The sequence below is a fragment of the Scleropages formosus genome, chromosome 15 (assembly GCF_900964775.1).
Source record: "Scleropages formosus chromosome 15, fSclFor1.1, whole genome shotgun sequence".
NCBI classification, from domain to species: Eukaryota; Metazoa; Chordata; class Actinopteri; order Osteoglossiformes; family Osteoglossidae; genus Scleropages; species Scleropages formosus.
This window is the reverse complement of record NC_041820.1, coordinates 16,243,882-16,264,252: the sequence shown is the minus strand read 5'-3', so window position 1 is coordinate 16,264,252 and position 20,371 is coordinate 16,243,882. Positions and strand designations below refer to the sequence as shown.

The window sequence follows — 20,371 nt, the reverse complement described above, 5'->3', positions numbered from 1 at the left end:
ACCTGTGATTTCTGCTGGTGACACAGTCACAGGTACTGATAATACTATGGTGGACTGTTGCCTACATCCATAATTGAAGGAAACTTTACATTTCCGTGGACTTCAGGTTAACAATCCCTGTCTTCGATTAATCGAGAATAGCATTTTGAGGTATAAAGGAACCAGAGTCTTCTCTCAGACCCAGGAAAAAAGGTATACAGCATTAATATGGATTGTCATATATGCATGCTACAATTTTCAAGTTAAGTGTATCAGGCCTTATCATTGACAATGACCACGCAGAAAGGGCTTTGGCTCAGTGTGCCACTGGGGTTCTTGTTGCCACCCCATGCATAGCATGTGGTGGAGAGGGCAAATGGAGGAATATTAGATCCCAGTTTGGCAAGCAGGACCTGGTTCTGACAAAAACCAACATGCTGGACTGCACTATACATTGTGTTTCATTGAATGAAAAGGGCAAACATTAACCTGGAGACCTACAAGGAATAGCTCTCCAGCCTAATGAATTTTGCCACTTATTAGGACAGGAAGGTAAATGCTTGGAAGTATAGGGTCTAAAAATACATCTTGGATGAGTAAACTGTTTATAAAGTGTTTTATCATTGAGATAGTGCTTGAAGGATATCATCCTAAATTTGAATTTGCCAGCGGCTGACGTACAGGTCACCTCAGCAGTTCCCACCCACTACCGCGTATTTATGAAACAGACACACAGCTGAGAATCTCAGGGGGATAACACATTAGGTAGCAGGGATGTGGGCTGCAGAGCTGAGCAGTTCCCTGATCTCCCTGAGTGACAGCTGGTCAATGGATATGAACACCCACATTCAAGTATCAAATCAGTCTCAATATACCCCAAACACCTGTTCCGCTTGTAGATAACAGAATAATGCCAAGTGATGCATCAACCATGCTGTCCTTTACTGACCAGTCACTGAGTAGTGAATAAGACACTGATGGGGAAAAGCAAGATAAACCTTTAGCAATTTGATATGTTTTTTTTTAAGTTTATTGCTATGCTCCTGATTAGTGTGTTCACGTGAGTATGAGGTAGCCATTCCCTTTGTTGGTGTGCCAGTACATGATATGTACTAAGGACACGGAGAACATCATGAACAGAACAACAATCATTACAAGCACATATGACAGCATGCAGTGGCTGTTATTCCAAGTTACTGGTAGGGAAGGTTTTTACTTACTAATAATTTACTATTAAAAATTAAAAATTTTAAACTATTTCCTTTTTTAATATTATTTCTGCTTCTTCAAATTCAACAAAGAAAGCAACACTCCAAACATTTTATTACTAGAACCGAATTTGGTCAAGATCACAAAAATAACTTTTCTGTTGCATCTTATGCAATAATGCAAATTCAAAAGTTCAGTTGTAGACATTAATGTCACAACATAAAGAATAGTATAATCTAAGCATTAAACAATGAAAAGCACTGTATTACTTCTTTCAAGTGTCAAGTGTGTATGGCTACAGAAACCTCCATGCTGCTTTGCTGTATGCTGAGAGAGAAGAGCCTTTTTCACCTCCTTAGTGTCTCACTATATGGCAAGTGACCAGCTTACCTCTTTCACATGTTCTGGACCAGTAGCCAGTGCCAGTGCAGTCACAAATGAACCTGTTCCACCCCTCTTTGCAGACACCCCTGTTCCTGCAGGGGTAGCTCTCACATTGCTTTCCTGGCACCTTGTTACAGAAGGGCTTGATCCCAGCCCCATTTTGGGCCTCTGCTATCTGCCGAATGTCCTTGCTGCGGCCATCGATGAACAGGTCTCGGATGCAGCCGACATAGCCATAGTTGAGCATGGCTGTCCACAGTTCTGTGGGAAGGATGAGCCCTGCCCGGTTCTCAGGAAGCCCACCAAGGTACATATCTCCCTCAAGGTCCAGAATCTCGCTCTCCCCGCTGGCCGTGAAGGGTGTGCGGCGACTGTTCACTGAGATGGTGCCTGCAAGGCAGAGGGCCAGAGAGAGATGCAAAGCTGAAGCCTGGTCAGGACTAGCAGTTTGACTTCTCCTTAGAGTCTGTTGCTGTGCACCGATCTATTGTTCATTCAGGGGATTTAGAAAACAGTGCTATATTTTAATGTCATCAAGATTTGATTGCAGACAATCCATGCATCTCTCCTCCTTTTGAAAATCAGCCCTCACACACAAGTCCTCTAGACCTGTATAACTGTGACTTTTCACCACTTTCAAGAAAACTGAGTTTAACATGAGACAACACCCATAATAAAGTCACAGATCCAGCCCCAGACATTAATACACAGGACACAAGGGAGAGGCTGCGAGCACAGCAGGCTCCTCAGACAGCGTGGCACCTCAGAAACTCAGGGCCTGGACTACTACAGCAGCGGATAATCCTTGTTTATGCCTCCACTGACAAGCTTTGAAGCCACTGAACAACTCTGACTCTGATACAGGGCAAGATGGAGAGTTTAAACATGCTGTCCCACTCAGGGAATACAGATCAATAGGAATAATCTGTCCTGAAGTGTCATTTGCACGGCAGGGTCTGACGGGTTGCATTATGAATATCCCCAGAGACCTAGAATGCCTTGCAGTGTAAGGCAATATGGAGTTTTCCAGATCGATCCTACAGACACACAGAGGCTCATGGGTTACACAAAAGGTGGAGGAAGGCCAGGAGAGAGGAATGAAAGGAAACAAACATGGAAGATGACACAGTAGCAAACGAGAGAAACAACAGTGGATACAGGAAATAAAGCAGCAGATGGAGATTAGGCATAATTTAGAGAAGCACACAAGACATTAAATTATGGAGTACTCAAACAATTATAGATGTTACACTGGGACACACTGAGACTGCATGGCAAGCTCCATCTTCAAAAATAGCACTTGGTTTTTTTATGTAAAGTTTAAATACTTTTAGAATAATTGTCCACCCCCACTGCAAAAATCCCATAAAATGTGTCACAAGAAAACTGCCTGCTCTCTACTGAAATATCATGATGTGTTGTTCCCATTTGCTTTTAGGGGATGTCAGTACATGGTAGGAGTATTAAATATGTACATGTGGTACCTTTATTTAAAATCAGCCAATAATCTTCTTTTTAGGTTATTAATCCAACATAACAGGAAGTTGCACAATACATTTCTAAAGTAAGAAAATATGTAGAGAGGAACAGGTTTTTTGGGTCCAGTTAGCATTTTAATCACTGAGACGTCCTTAGAAGGTAATTGATACATACAAGATATCTTTATTCTAACGAGAAAAACTGAAGAATCTCACCTGATCTCCCATCCCGCTGTACATCTACATGATACCAGGCACCATCATTGACCTTGTTCTGTGTGGCCTTAACCTTGATGGTCCCTGAGCCCATGTCCAGTAATAGGTAGAGGCTGCCGTCAAGCAGTTCTACGGCAAAGAAGTCCACCTTGGTGTTCTTCTGACTACGTGTATCTTTCCTATCTTGTGGTTTGCCGTGGGTGAAGAGGATGAGGCCATTAGGCTCCGAGGTACGGAAGTCGAAGGAGATCGAGCCCATGCGCTTGGTGTTCCACTTGGGCAGGCTGATGTAAGCCTCGGGGGTCTCAAAGGAAATGGGATCCAGAGTGGCCACATTCTCACACCGGAACACCACGTCACCCTGTATCTTCATCTTGGGGTCCACAATCCTGGCCAGCCGGGATAACTCTAGTCTGATGTCGTTGTTTTTGTAAACAACCTGTTTGAGCATAAAGTAAAAATATTTGTCAGATTTGCAAGGTGCACTAATAAAAAGGCAAAAACAGTAATAATATAGTGTGTGACAGAGAGAGTGTGTTCCACTCTCATGTATGGATGAATGACCCATTGTAAGTAGTGTATCTAGCAGTGTAAGTCACCTTGGTGAATGAGGTGTGTGGGCTGATAACACTACATAGAGTTCATTGGAATTCGCTTTGGAGAAAAGTGTCCGTTAAATAAATTAATGTCAATGTAGTTACTGAGGGCCAAGTCACTGACAAGGACTGGACTGGCGACCTCTCACTGCTGTAGTAAAAGTTGTCCGACTAAAGAGTCTCATCCAAGTCAGTGTTTTATAACAAATGGAGGCTCCACAAATTCCACACATGCATTTGAAAATCTTTTTTTTTTTTTTTTTAAATCCCTACATGCTCAAATCACCTCTGCAGTGGACCACAGTGGAACACAAAGACAAAAATCTCCAGAGAAGCACTATTAAAATACCATAAACCATCAACCATGAAAGAAGTGTCTTTTGGTCAGAAATGTACACTGAAATTCACCGAAGTGGAAAATTGAAGGCTTTTCTCCTCAGAAACAGCTCTTCCTGGTATTTAGAGCATGAAGCTCTTCGGACTGCAGTTATGTTTGGGAACACAGCTGTCAGACAGACAGATTTGGTAGCTCTGGGATTACAGATAATCCTGGAAGATTTGACAGTAAATCAACACATCCTCCAAGGTGCTGGGAGAACTACTGGATATCAAGATTGCTTTCTTTCCTGCAGGGGCAGATCTGTGAAATCATCGCTGCCAGATTTCAACAGCAGAATTATCTATGTGATCACTGCGAATGCCGGCCCTGCATTGTCTGCAGAGATAGCGTTGCCGGTTAACCCCAACGTAGCTGCTCCTCATTCCACAAACAAAGAAATGGGCACTACAGCCCCCCAGAGACAGTCCTAGCTTTTCATTTAAATAACAACCCGCCCCCAACACCCGGAGGGGCTGAGGCACTTCATAAGAAACGCTGCTCAAATCAGCAGAACGTGATTCTAAAGACCCCATGGGGGACTCACATTAGATGCCTCACCGCACTTATCGTGCTCGCCCTCTTATATCCAGCGTTGGTTTTTTTTTTTTTTTCCCCAGACTTCATGTTTTATACTAATTATGATGAGAGGATACACTTCACTTTCAAACTTCTGTGAGCACTTAAATATGTCTTCCTTTAAAAATCAAATACAGTACAAGACCCAAAAACAGTAAGACAGGGACAAGCTGTCATCAAAGCCAAAGATGCAGCAACACTATTTTAAAAGAAAAAAAAATTCTCATTTTAAAGGAACCAAAAAGACCAAAGCAAAGCAGGTATTCACAAACCAAGCGGTGAATAAAAATAAAAACGTCTTGAGTGAGACATTAAGGTGTAAATGTCTTTACTACGGACATCACGGTAGTATTAACAGACTGCTCGTGTGTGTGGATCACTTACTTTAGTTAATGAATTAATGATTAAAGTGGCTTCCAGTCTACTAATGTTGGAAAGTAACAGTGAGTGATGCAGGTGAGCGACCAATACAAATGATAGAGCCACATAAGCACAGCTAATGAGAACTGAGGGAGTGCCCCGTAGCACTGCTAGAACCCCTCTCTATAGTCAGTGCCTTGAGGATTCACTCCCACGCAGCATGCTTTTCTTTAAAGAGCAATGTTTGTAATCAAAACATGGGCAGTAATGACTCCAGTAATATATGTTCCACTTCCCCACAGGGATGCAGTATTGATCCAGCCAGAGAGAAATCCAGATTTATTATCCATTTCAGATGTAATACTACTTCACTTACCCACAACTTGTATCAGTGTTTCAGCGTTTCTATGTGCTGCATGTTTCTCACTGACAAGCAGTAGGATTAGATCCACAGTTGAATGGTAAGCCTTTTGCATTATGGGTAGGCAAGACTGGTAAGGCCTGAGCCATCTGAGAGCTCAGACCTCCTTGACTAGTGTAGATACCTTGAAGTTTGTCAGATTAATAAAAAAAAAAAAAAAAAAAAAAGATTCTTCCAGCACTTCTAACATTTGTTGCAGATGCATTGATCAGATGTCTCTTTCCTTATCTAAATAAAGCTTCTCAGCAGAAATGTGAAGGCATCACGAAAGCCAAAGCTGAAACAATTAGCTAAAGTTGACAAGTTTCATCTAGGACACACAAAGTTATGCTTTCTCTCTCACTACAGAGGTACTCAGAACACATTATTTTGAGGTAAGACATACTAACTTCAATATGAGTTCTGTTAAACAGTTTATTCATGTGTGCTCAGAAATGTTACTTCCTTTCTTATCCATATTATGTGGCCAGGAAAAGGCAGCCGAATAGTCAGATAATTTGGCCTCACAATGTGTCTCAACATCTAGCCATCACGATTTCACGTTGGGTGTAATTTACATTAAAACATATGTACATTATAAAAATGTTAAAAGAGAAATGCTGATAAACATTATCCACACAGAAAAAGGAAATTAAGCACCCCACATTAGGGGAAAAGGAAAACACATGAAACACATGTCAGCAACAAATGGCCTTTGTGATACCCGCTGCTTTAACTGCTGGATGTGAGCAGAAGAACGAGAGGACAGCATTTCACTGAGATCTTGTTTGCTCCTGCAGGTCCACTCTGACCACACAGAGGGCCCAAAAAGATGGAGTTTACAGCATGGCCAAGGCTGTACAGGAGGAGATATGGGCTGTGTGGCAACATTATGTCCCTGTACAACCTTGTGTGCCCATCACACCGGAGAGAGTTTCTTGCCCTGCAAACAGCGGCATATTCCTTTCACACTTCGGCGGTCCCCATACCAGCGGGGAAACACATAGGCTAATCGATCCTTCTGAGAGGGGGAGGTTTGTGCTTGTGTGACCATCACTGCCCCCCAGGCACCCAGCCTGTGGCAAGCTATGCTCTGGTTCACAGACAGCTCCATGACACGCCCATTAATCATCCACAGCTCTCTGCTCCACCCAGACATCTCTGGCCAGACAGGTCAGGCTGTGGAAATGAGTGGTGGAGCCACACTGTAGCTAAGGATGAGGAGTGCCATCAGCATGCTATTAGCATGTGCAGGAAATTGTTAAAATGACAGCGCACAGTGATGCGCATTTTGAAGTGTGCCACCATCCACTGCTCAGGAGGTAAACACTTCATCATTCGGCAACTTAATACATCTGGAAAAAAAAAAAAAAACATCTGTCTTTAAAAATATATTAAAGGCTTGTTTTCACTACGACATAGAAAGAAAAAAGACAATGAATGCATCTCAAGAATAATGGTTCGTTTCCTGAAACCAAATGGAAACTGAATGACAACTTATGCTTGTTACCTCCCAACATATGATATTGTATCAATGGTTTCTAAGCAGGGTATCTAGCATTCTCTACAATAACAACACACATCTAGAGTAAAAATGTTTAAAACAAATAATATTTTACTGAGAGAATATGTATTCTGAAGACAGCTAGCTGGCTACCTGTCAGGTTTTAAGTAGTATCAGAGAAATACACATAGTTGTCATCCAATGAATTACACCAACCACTGAAAATAAAAACAGAAACATTAACACCAATGCAAGTTAATGTGAACAAATCACTGAGCTGTGCATGTAGCATCTTTATTTCCAGGAAGCATAAATTCAAAACCTGTGTGATGTACTGTAGTTGGTTATTAAAATTGACTTCTGCTGGGTAATGCTAGCTTAAACAGCATCTGACTGTGTCTTCAGCAACTGGCACATTAACATGCTAAAGGACTTATTGCACAGTATAAGAACACACATGTCATGCCTGGTCTAGCAAGGTCACACAAACTGAACACCAGAAGTATGTCTCAAATCAGATTGGAGGTATATGTAATGTTAAACTGAACCCACAGGGTGGTGCCCTTCCCATTTCTCAAGTGCAATTTAATACATTTATCTGCTTCTCACCATCAAATACACATAAGGAAATACAGAGGAAAAACACGAGACTGGGTGCCAGGACTGTTTAACATAACATACACGACAAGCCAATTACTTTCCAGGCATCGTAAAAAAATACAGGGAACGTAGTAATAGAAAAATATCCACCTTACAAGAGATGGTAACGCTGGATGGGAAGACTTTCTTTGAAAGTTCTACTGTGCATGAAACTAATGTTGTACTGTTTGGCAGTAGCATGAAAAATTCCATAGCCACACAAACATACATGATAATGTGACAGAGTCTGCTCACAAAAGCACATGGAAGTGTAACACTACATTTTGCCATCTGGGACTTCAATACCTTTGATAAAGGAATAAGTAGTAAGAACAAGCCGGCCACTGTTAAAACATACATAATTTAACGATAAGAGGAGAACAATCTGGTAATTCTTGCAGGCTTCCTGCTCTTTTGTGGAAACACCAAGAGAGACTGTCTGGCCCCTCCAAAAGAGTCCAGAAGTCTGACATACAACATGCACCAGGAGAAAGGCCACGAGGAAAGCAACTATGGAGGGGAGATGCTTAGGGCATGCATGTAGTATACACAAAGCCAGACAGGAGCAGGAAGTAGGGCACTGGAGGATTATCTGGATCCTTCACACTGCCCCTGGGTACATTTACTGAAAAAGAAAAGACAAGGGGGTGCACTCATCGCTCATTTCTGCTCAGATCACAGAGGGTGGAGCTCCAGTCGACGAAGAGACAGCTGACACTCCAGCCTAGCCACATCTTAACAGAAGTGCACTGTCACCGAGCAGCCAAGCACCTGTACTCCTGCATTGTTGAGATGGCATGGGGCACATTTAATCACCTAGTCTGTTGATGCTATGAAAAACTCCCCACGCACTTGGCCCAATGTTCTGTGACTTTTTTAACAGCACAACCTACGGTGCTCCCTGCTGCTAGTGCAGGAGTAAAATGCTAATCCAGACCATGGGTGAAATTTGGCCTTATCTGGGAAGTGCTGGTGTCTCACAGCTCCTGAGTTCTAGTTGTGGATGTGAGTTTTAATCTGGCTCATTCTGCATGGAGTTTACATGTTCTTGCCATGTTTGTGCCACTTCCTTCCAAGTGCTCAGGTTCGTTCCCGATGGACTGGTGTTCCTTTCAAAGTGGACAAGCATGCATTAATAAGTATGAATAAATGGATGAATGATTAAATAATGGTTTAAAAACTATACAATTTTTGTATAAAAAAAATCTGCTTTTCAGTAACTTTGTGCCATTATAATTCTGAATATACACTATATCATCTGAGCCTTTGCAACTCAAGCACTTAAAGTATTAGAAACTGAAAAAAGTAAAATATGTAAGTGAGAGATAAATGTCTAAAGACACCTGGGAATTACAAAATATTGCATACACACTTGTATCGCTGTCCTTCCATATAAAAGCTGAACTTTAATTTATTACCAACTTCAACTTTCACTTGATTTAGGAGCCTACTTTCAAACATTTTAAGATGAGCAAACTATTTTAAAATGGGCAAAACTGCTAGCAGCTAGCTCACCTCCTTCAAGCAGCCCATAAAGTTGTTGCTGACTGGAGATCCCGGCAGGTCGGCTGTGCTTGGGCTGCCTCCGACATAGAAGAAATCATCAGAGCCGAGCATGGTGTAGTCCTCCTGTGTGTATCCGGTCGTGGTGAGGATACCGTCCACAGATATTGTCACCTGTGCAGATGGAACAGCAGGACACAATGCCCTCACATGACCCTCTACATTCCCAGGCTTCTGCCACGTCTCTCGATCACATTTTGTTCGACCCAGTCCTAGTACCTGGATCACTGAGTTGGAATAGACACGTGGGACTGCTCCTACGTTTCGAGGACCAGGTAAAGAAAATATTGAACGTTTATATTTTCTTTATCTTTGATGAGAGTAAAAAATGAGTTCTTTTTTGTTTTTGGAAATTTAGGTTTGAAGGGTTAGTAAATGTTGAAACCAAGGACAAATGGTTTATAACTGCTTCAGTTTGGGTTAATTTGAGGAAAGTTTAAACACTGACAGACATGCATTAAAGGTCCTGAGCAACAGATGTACAAGCCATGATTTGGTTTCGACTGTTCGGTTCTTGTTTCCAAAATAAAAAAGTTTAACCCATTAAGAAAGATGCAGGATGCCATGAAATACACTGAGCAAACCACAGTAACAGATGCATGCATAGGCCTGGCATCCCACACAGAGCAGGACTTGCTGGGAAAGGCCTAGAAGTTGGGGGTGCAAGAACTTGCATGCAATAAGTACAGATGGAAGTAAAGGTGTGGCAGAGACCAGGGCAGTTAAATGTTAGTAGGAAGGGGAGACATGGAGCACATGATGGGGGGAGGAAGACATACAGACATGCCATGCACCAGGTGTGCTGAAACACCTCCCACAGCTCCCGCCCGATGGCTGTCTGTGGGGATCTGCTGCCAGTTGGCCCACTGTCACGGCCAAAAACAGTAAGGTTTTGCCCGAACACTAAACCCAACAGAGGTCTGGCCTAGAAGTCTTCCGAAGAGAAGAAGTAGTTTAAAGATGAGGAGAAAAGGTATCTGAAGGCAGGAGAAGAAAGAGGAGCTGACGAATTAAAAAGTGAAGAAAGCCGAGAAATACCAACCCCCGTCCTAACTGCTTTAGAATGGCGTCTATGATGAAAGTCAAAGAAAAAGGAGGGGAGAAGGGGCACACGGCAAATCCAAAAAAAGACAATAAGAATGATATCTACCAGACAATGTAGTTTGTTTACCATAGCGTGTCCAATGCCTGATTGCTTTGCGGAAAAGGGGGAAGAAAGGAAATTAAAAGTGAACATAACACTTGTTAATTAAAATAAATAAATAAACTAAAATAAAATCAATGGTGAAGACTTAGGGTGTTAGTACATTAGTTTTGTTAGGTAACAGTTAGTAAAAGAAATTGCATGAATGAATAGTGTTAGTCTTAGAAGACAGAGAAAGAAAGCGAGCAAGAACGGAATACCAAGATCTAAAAGCTTACAGCTAAAAACCACCAATCTAGAGCATTTCATTGCGGGAAAATATAAACTATCAAAAACCTTAGAAGTACTACCAAGAAATACTTATATGGCAACCTCCTTGAAACTGAAATTTTGAATCCAAAGCAATGTACCTTCCGAGAGAAGTTTTACATACAGAGAAAAAATATCATTCCAGCCATAGTTTTCTAATTATTTCTGTTGTTGAAAATGAAGTATAATAAAAAAGACATTTTCATATACCTGTATGTGTGTTTCATATACCTGTATACTGTTTCACATTACAAACAAACTAGGTGTATCAGCATTAACAAGGTTAACAGCACTTTGAAGCCAGTCTCACATGAGGCCATGCTGCATGTCAGCCTGCCAATGGCCTTGGACCTCAGGCTCTCTGGGAGAAATATCCTCCCATCTGCCAAAGATGAAAACATGACAGAGCAGATCTACTGTATTTGTGCATTTAAGACAGATGAAAAAGATAGCCTTGGATCAGAAAGAGCAATCAAGGTATGCTGTCAACAACCCTGCTTCACCGATAATGCAGAGAGAGAGAAGAATATCCAGAGCAAGAGTGCTTTCTAATACCATCAAACTAGTGATAGCTTTTAAAAGAAGTATCTTCTTTAGAAAGTAAAAAGGTAAATAAAAATTAACACAAAAATAGGTTAACAGTAAACAAAGCTTGTTTTCTTTTAATAGAAAAATACTGTTGCAAGAAACAAAAAAAAAAAAATGCAAAATGAGAAAACCATATGACAGCAAAATTACAAGATTTCAGTAAAAATAAAGAAAAACATGAAAAAACATTTTTGAAGTTTAAAAATAGAAAATAAAGATCAAGTTAAAGTTCAATTTAACTACAGCACAGTTTTGCTGGCTGTATGCCTATATTTGCACTTTTGTTGTTGTGTAAATGAACTTGTTGCTTTACAGAAAAGCACCCACCAAATGAAAAACCGGAATGACATTCATTAAACAGCTAAGTCAGTGGTCCTAGCGCAGCACATTCTGATATTCTGTGTGTGAAGGTGATGTATATCCTTCTGCCTCCTGCCTGAAATTACCTGGCGCAGGTTGCGTGTGACTTTAACATCATGCCACGCGTTGTCGTTGAATTTGCCGTCGACAGGCTCGACAATGGCCTCAAAGGCCCCGGAACCCAGGTTGATGACGAGGGAGACAGCGCCGTCCTTCAGGGCCAGGTTGACATAGTCGGCTGACTTGCCCGTGTGCAGGATGAGACCATTGCGCTGCCAGGTCTTGAAGGAGAGCGTAATTTCATCACTGCTGCTCTGGATTGGGTTCTGCGACAGGTCGTAACAGAAGTACTCCGAACCCCGGAAGGTTGCCACATTTTCTTCTCTGGCTGCACACAAAGACACAAATAGCTTTCAGTTAACTCAATGAGAAATAAGTGTCTAAAGCTGGCAGAATGTCTTCATTAATAATTCCACAATAACCTATTGAAATGTACACGTATGTACAGACCTATCAAGAATGAGTACCTCTAGTTGGGTAGACTGACTTCAAGGCTGCTGCCCCAAGGTCCCTTGACACAGAGGGGCAACAGTGATGTGCCAAGCAGAAGGGCAAACAACTTTAAGAAAAGAAAAGAAAAAAAAAAAAAAAAAAAACAAAGACCAGGCCATGCTTAAGAGCTCCGTTTATTTATATTTATGTTGATTGGTTTGGTGAAATACTCAAATGAAACTTTTAGCAATTTTACCAAATCCAGTGCTACGGCACAGCTTTCTTCAAAATGCAGATTTTCAGCTAGCTGACCAAGCATATGAAAAAAATACTCAATCTGGTATGACTTCAAAGTTGTTTTTCCATTAACAAAACACAATGAGGAAAAAAAAATGTATCCACATCACGCTGTACTCCCACACCGTTTATTACCAGTGTGAACATTTTTAAAACAATTTAAAAGACAAACAATCACCCTCGGATACCACTATCTAAACTCACATTCAAAGTTTATAGCTATTTAACATTTATAATAACCCACTACAGTATATCAAACCATTCTAGACACAGAGGGGTACAGCCTGAGTGAACAGCAAACCAGAGACAATTACTACTTGGGACTGAACAGAGAACAGATGTCCTTTTAATCCAATCCCAGACACCTGTCCTCAGTTAAAGAGCCAAAACATCACAGATACCCCATCATATATTACTTTTATCAATTATTCATTAAACACAATGTTGTTTTTACTACAGATTCTGATGCCTTCACCACCAGATGTTTCCACCACTTGATCCATTAACTCCATCCTTAATACTTCATGAGACCCAACCCACTCAATTAGAAAAGAGAAAGGTGCCATATATCCAGTGAAGAATGACACATGGGTATTTTCTACACAAAGGGCTGGGATGCACATGCTGCAGACACTGTATGGGTTACGGGCCAAAGACAGTGTGTCCAGCTGTAGCTAAACATAATCCCTCCATCCCCAAGGAACCATTTCCCACAACCACAAATGAACAAGTAACACAGCAATTTAACATGGTCTGCTTTGCTAAGCATCAGTATACCTTAGCAGATATTACCCACACAGTGAAACAGCAAAAGAAATTCACTTAATTCACTGTCACTACCTGCTTCTCCTAGGTTCAGAGCCAACCCAAGCCCAAATCCGCAGTCAAGGATATAAGGCATCAGCTCTATCCGCTGGGCCACCTTGTTAATTAAAACCAAAAACCACCCAGCCCAAATTCCGAAAGAGTGATGTACCAAGTATACTGAATGATTTCTGACAGTGTACATAGGGCATCATACTCCATACTTTTGGCTAAAAAGCAAATCAGGAGGGAGAAATCACAATCATACATTTTAAAAAAATCATAAAAATGTGACTGTGTTTTAACAAACTTTTCCAAATGATTCAACAGCTTCTTAAATTCTGTTTTTACATTCAGCTAAAGCTTTTCTACAAAAGTGACTCACGATGTTCACACACAGTCTGAAACCACTTGTTCCAAGTGGGGTCACAGCGAACTGGAGCCCAACCTAGCAACACAGAGTGCAAGGCTGGGGGAGGGGCACACCCAGGACAGGACGCCAGTTCATCGCAAGGTACCCCAAGCAGGGCTCGAACCCCAGACCCGCCGGAGTGCAGGCCCCGGCCAAACCCACTGCGCCACCGCATGCTCCATCACGATGTTCAGCTATTCATAATTATTTACGCATTTATACAGCTGCATAATTTAACCGGAACAACTGAGGGCAAGTACCTTGCTCAAGGGTACTACATGTGAAGGGTGGATTGAAACCTGTGACCTCTGGGGTCAAAGGCAACAGCTCTAATCACTACACTACCAGCTACACTACAAACTGTTCTAGTTTGATGTGTTGATATTTATGGGCTCTTCCCTGCATGATTAGCTACCATGCATTTTTCTCCAAAATAATGACTCCCCCCATTTAGGAAATCAAATTATTTGGCATAATTTATAATGGTCCTGATAGTTAAGTAAGGTTTCATCATATAAAAGCCATCTAGCATTCCATATAACTCTTGAAAACCACTGATTTATATGACGGCTTCACAAACTGCAAAAATGTGTCATAGAGACAGAAGAGTGAATGGTCAAGTGTGGTGTGTACAAATATAAATACACAAAAATATTTTTTAAATTCTAGCCATAAATACCTGTGTATCTGGCGTTCACTTTACGGACAAGGAACCCAATTTGCACCTTATTACTCACTCACTGACGTTAAACACTTTACACGTCAGGGTCACAGCAGTCCGAGGCCTATCTTGGAATCACTGGGCACTAAACTAGGAGAGGTATGCCCTGCATGGGGCACTGGGTCCATTGCAGTCCACCTTATTAAATATATTCAAAAACAGAGCATCTACTAACATGAACTTTGATGAAATAGTGGGCCACAATTATTCAATGGAAAAAAATGCAGCCATCACTATTCGTCACGCACGCCTACTGTACCCAATCATAATAAATTCTCAGTACACTGACTTATTTTTGGCCCTTACCTCTATCAGAACTTCTCTTGAAACTAGCAAATCTGAATATAACATCCCCAAAATACCTGCCCTGCTGCAGATGAAAGATTTACAAGCCACAGACACTCCATACAGAAAAGCACCCTTGTGCTGACTTTGGTTTAAATTTATTACTTACATTACCTGTAAGTACTTCCAACTAAATTTAACCCACAAAAACACAGAAAAGATGATCATACTTGAAAACTGCCTTTACTAAAGACTTACACTGAAAGACAGATTTCCAGAATTGTAGTTTCTCACAACCTGTTGAATATTACAGCTCCTTACTGAGGTCATACTTGCTAGTGTGATGAACTTTTGCCCTATGTGATGTCCCTTTCTGTAACAGTGTTTGGGTTGGTTAACATTTTGGGCATAAATGATGGGAACACACCGAAAGGTAAAAACAGCCGGAAAAACACATTTTTGTAATCACTTGTTATAAAACCAGTAAAGGAAACTTAGCCATAACACGTTTTGCTATGTGTCACCAGCTTGGTTCGGCTGGGTGGGAGCAGCGTGAACGAAAGCGAAGGCACCTTCCGGCTCCATCTGTGTTTCATTAGCCAAGTTGGACCAGCAAGGACAGTAAGCGTCTCTCAGGTGACGGGGCTGAGATAAGAGATATGTACAATGCAGACAAAGGCTACAGCCATTTCCCGCATCTGCCTTCAGTTTACTGGCTAATCGCAAACTCTTCATTCTGCTCTTGCCCCCACACAGCCGAGAGAACAAAACATTTGCTCACAGCGGCACACGTCCCAGCATTCTCATACCAGAGCACAGTGCTAAACAAGCCTTATCGGTGTTCGTTTTTAATGAAAAGCCCTGGGGAAGCTAAAGGATGTGATTGCTTCAGTGATGGAAAAAATAGACAGAGAGGGGAAAAGGAGCTGGAGTAAGAAAAAGAGCAATTGTGCTAAAATTTGAAATCTTAATAAAAAAATCTTTATTACTCAAATGAGCACGGGCAGAGCGATTCTTATCAAGCCATAATTTTAATGGCCTTCTAATGCCTTTTCCTTATAATTTACACAGTGATAGATGACTGCAGATAAGTTATGGCAGGGTTCATTCGTAAAAGTGTCAGCAGCAGCAAGACAACGAATGAGGAAGTTACGGGACCAATAAATTCCCTTCATTTTAGGAAGAAGCTGTTGCAAGAGCAAAGGTCATCAGCAGTGAAAATGTCCCATATCAAGGCTGCGACACTCTGGCAGTCTAAATAAGAAAGTCAACATAAAAGACTGACAATAAGTGTAAAAGACTGAAAAGGAGTGACTCCCACTATGTTTTTGGAAACGTTTATTATTGTATGCATTGTTCTTGTCTTGTGCAAACTCAGCCTCAAAGATGATGAGGTTTTTTAGCTTTACTCGCCATGACAACCATTCAATACACACAACTGTAACTCCACCATATATGTGAACTGTACATTATTTGGTGTAATGTTATAACTGAGTGGTCTAAATTCCCCACTCTACTAGTTTGAACTATTAAATGAGGGAATGTGTAGTACAGAAAAGCATTGCAATAACCCCGAACACATAAGGTTGTGCGTGTGCTCGCGCGCGCGCACACACACACACACACACACACACACACACACACACACACACACACACACACACACACACACACACACACACACACACACACACACACACACCGCTTCCCCAAGCATGGAGGATCGCTAGCATTGCCACCAGAAACACTAGCAGCACAATGTATCCTGTGGTTTGGCAAACGTGGCCCACCATCTCCAGAATCCTTAATCATACAATGACTGCCCTCGCAGTCCCAGTATGCAGAAAAGGACGAGAGGCTGTCAGGTCACACCCGTGTCCTCAGGTATAAACAGCAGAGGCTCATCTAACGCTAAGGCGACTGGATTTGTGGGACTGTCAGAAAATCACCTTTAAAAAAAAAAAAACATACCAGAGGAAACTGATGTAACGTCTAGCCCTGAATATGCTGCATTGTTCCAAAGGTTTTAGAAGGGACAAGGAGGAGGGGCTGCTGGGAGAGTGGTGCATGCTGGGAACACACGGCGCGCCCTTGCAGCTGAGGAGAGGCTGCCGCAGTTCTCGTTCTGCTCCAGTGCTTCGCTCCTCCCTTCTGCAGCTTTCGGCAGCCACCATTAGCTTTCCGCCTCTCTCGCACGCCCTCCCCTCCCCAGCTCGCGCTCCACACCACCGTACCCGACGGACAGCTTGTGGGAAATTAACCTATACTTCCCCCTGGGAGCAGTGAAAACGCAGGTGATTATTTTTACAGGCTGGGGTACCCGCCTGCTCGACGCGACATGCCTCTCCCCTGGCAATGCGCAAAGCACAAAGCAGGAGGCTGGTACTTCGTCCTTGACCTGCCGGGCCCCACTCTATAATGCAAACTCACATTAGTCGCTTAAATAACAGCAGTAGAGCTTCTGTTTATTCTTACACTGCGCTCAGCTGCATGTACTGTACATATATTACCACTTATTAAAACACAACCACAAAGCAAATTCGTCAAAACCTGTGTTACTTTTCCATTACTCACCCCACTGGTAAAACTTTCGTTAAATATCAGTGAGACATTTGTACAAGTAAAGCAAGTGTTCTGTAGCGACCCTGCCACTACATTCTTTAGATTGCTTCAACGCACATTACATTATCAATAAAGTGCTCACAGCTGCAATTAGATAGAGTAATTGGCCGTTCTCAGTCGGCCTTACATGTATGCTTCTCTATACCTGAATGAAGCAGTTTCTGTAATCGGATCTCTGGGAAATTTCTAAACAGTTAATTAAAAAGATCATATTTAATTTACAGCCCATATGGTTAATTCACAAGGTGCATGGCTCATTTGCTTGGAAAACAAATACTTACAAAATAAATTGCTTTTAAATTTGGCTGGGTGATTAATTTAGAAAGGCAGCCGTTTAATTATTGAAATTTTAGGAGGTAAGAGAAAAGGGGAAGGTCATAGAGAAGAGAACTGCTGTAAGCATAGTACAAACACTGTGCTGTAATGGTGGATGGAGTCGCTTGCCTCGCTCTCGCTATACAGTACTGGAAAAGAGAAGTCAACCCCACTCGGCCAGCATGGGGAATTATGTATGCATACGTGAAGTATGATAGCTCTCAGGGGTTCCACACAGTTCACCATCTGCAGGTTTTTCCACAACAAACATGCTGAAAGACAGAGAATACAGGTGAAGAAGCACCTTTAAGGCACGGTCCATCCAGGTTTACACTCATCTGAAAAAGTCACTGCCATTAGTGTAGCCCTATTATTGGTGATTTAAGAGGTGGCCAACACTCACTGATATCATGCATTTTTATTTTACGTATTTGGATTATTATGTAAATGGTAGCTACAGTGAAGCGCAGAATATAGCCAAACAAATCAGGACATTATGCACGGCTGAAATATTTGCACTAGTACAACCTGAAGCGGCGTATGTGAACTGCTCTTCACTGTCAGCAGAAAAACAAAATGACAGCATGCAAAGACACACAAGTGTAATTCTATAAAACAGTACACCTGCTCATTTGGGCACGACTCACTCAGACTCCGCCTTCAACACTGGATAAATCATTTGATGAAACATTTGATGGATTTGATGAAACGAGTAGGACTCAAGTCAGTCTCCTCGAAAAGAGCACCTCTTTCTTGGAACAAAGAGCATTTACGGTTTTGGACTCTCATCCATTTCAAAGAAATTGTTATTCCTTTTTCCAAAAGCTGCAGGTCACTATAAGCTTTTCTTTTACAATCCAGAGGAAGCAATTTCATAGCTAGCTAATTTAAATTTTCAGGCTCTTTTGATCTCTGGCATTAGTGGCATTCCATTAATTCGTTTATATATTCTATTACAGGTAGCAGCACGAAAGGGAACAGGGGACAGAGCCACTGGGAAGTGTGCAGAAATGATTAAATACCCAACCATTCTACTCATTCCAAGAAACCTTTCTGAAAGTTAACTTTAATGCAAATATTTGTTGCGGGGAAAGGAAGAGTGTTAATCTAGAGTTCCTTCCTGCTAGCAAAGCAGACACACACTGAACAGAAGTGAGTATGAAACAGGTTTGCCACTTTGGCCTGGGTGAGGTTGGATTCAGTCTCATTTTGTGTATTGATTCACTTAGTGGTCATTTCCCCTCAGAATCCTACACCTCCCTCAAGGTGTGAGACAACAGGATTACTGAGGACCAAAAACTCAATTCTGACTGCTATCAGTGTTTCGCGGCTCCAGTTGTAAAAGTAACGGTTAAAAATTGTCCTTGCATACAATGTAGCACATGAGGCCATTTAAACTGAAATTGGGAGATTTTTGTTCTACTTATCTACTGTAGTTCCTAAACCTTTGACAAATCATTTATTCTATTTGAAAATAATTTGAAATAATTATAGATATAACATCAAGAGAGTGGGGGTCCGTGACCAGGGCCAGGACCAAACAAGGCATGATACTAGCAGCTTCCTGCAGGCCGTGGGACTTGTAGATCTCTTGCAGCGGTGCATGTGGAGCTTCAATGAAGCAAGCCTGCTCCTTCTGCAATTGTCTTCATGTTTAGCTAATTGTACAAATTTATTAAACGCAAGCTGTGAGTGACTAGATGGGAGAGTTTCATCGCCTGGTTTTCACATTTAATTCAGAGGCACATGGACACTCATTTTCTTCCATTGTGTAAAATGTAAAACAGCCTACTCTGTTATCCAAAGACACAAGCAAAGCATCTGCTTTTTTGTCATATGCATTAGATGCAATTCAAAAAGTGATATCCCACCAGGAACCCAATGGCAGGAACACTCTACAAAGACCATGAGCTGGGATGTAGGGAAAAATACTCCAACAAGACAGCAATTATTAATTTACTGAAAAAGGTAAACAACTTTCCAGCATGTCAGTGAGTCCGGCTCAGAAACATTAAGCAACTGTTTCTACAACCAGGCCTTAAAAATGAAACATAACCTTTTAGCCTCTTCTCCTGTATTGGGAGATGTCCTTTAAAGAATAATTATATCTGCAAAAACAGCCATTAGAAGCTGTTTGCAGTGAGAAGGTCTGAACAAGGACCTGATGAAACCTTACAGTCAGCTGTGCCCTTTTTGAGATTCCTCTGCTCCTTTCCACTTACATAACTTAAGTTCTCTCTGTTCTATTGCACCTTTGATATTACAAATAAAAGCTGTGTTATGATATTTAATCTTTCCCTGGCACACACAAATTTTTCACAGGTTAAAAATGATCTTTTGAGCCCCTATGGCCATAAAATTAAATTACACTATATATTTATATAAAAATTCATAATTTTCACAAAGTATGCCATTTCATTCGTTTCACAAAATGCATACATATGAAATATAACACGTTATGCCAAATTCTGCTTTGTAAGATGTCATGAGAGCTGAAGAGCTGAAGACCCACCAGACAAGATAAAATGCCTGCAGCTACAGCAGGTGCCATACGACGCAGGGATCACTTCTGGAGAGACGAAGGAGAGGCCAGGGCAAGTGGCAGCCCGTAGTGCTAGGAACCTCAATGTGGCACAAGCCTGATCCATAAGCACAACAGCAGAAAGATGCTTGATAAGGTGGCCCCAAACCAATAAAAGGTAACATTATGAAGACCCAGATAAGATGCTTGAGATACAA

The 20,371-nt window shown here is 41.6% G+C and overlaps 1 protein-coding gene across 13 annotated transcripts in view; it reads right to left on the bottom strand.

The window, feature by feature from the left end:
- nrxn3a (neurexin 3a) overlaps nucleotides 1-20,371 on the bottom strand; it is a 223,762-nt gene that overhangs the window by 141,954 nt on the left and 61,437 nt on the right. For all 13 annotated transcript variants that reach the window (XR_001964926.2, XM_018727532.2, XM_018727531.2 and 10 more), the window contains 4 exons: nucleotides 11,771-12,072; nucleotides 9,236-9,397; nucleotides 3,267-3,705; nucleotides 1,579-1,962 (listed from right to left, as the gene is read on the bottom strand). Coding sequence is in view for 12 of the 13 variants with exons in the window: in XM_018727532.2 (XP_018583048.1) it covers nucleotides 1,579-1,962; nucleotides 3,267-3,705; nucleotides 9,236-9,397; nucleotides 11,771-12,072 (1,287 nt within the window). In the remaining variant the exon portion in view is untranslated. The remainder of the gene's footprint in view (nucleotides 1-1,578; nucleotides 1,963-3,266; nucleotides 3,706-9,235; nucleotides 9,398-11,770; nucleotides 12,073-20,371) is intronic.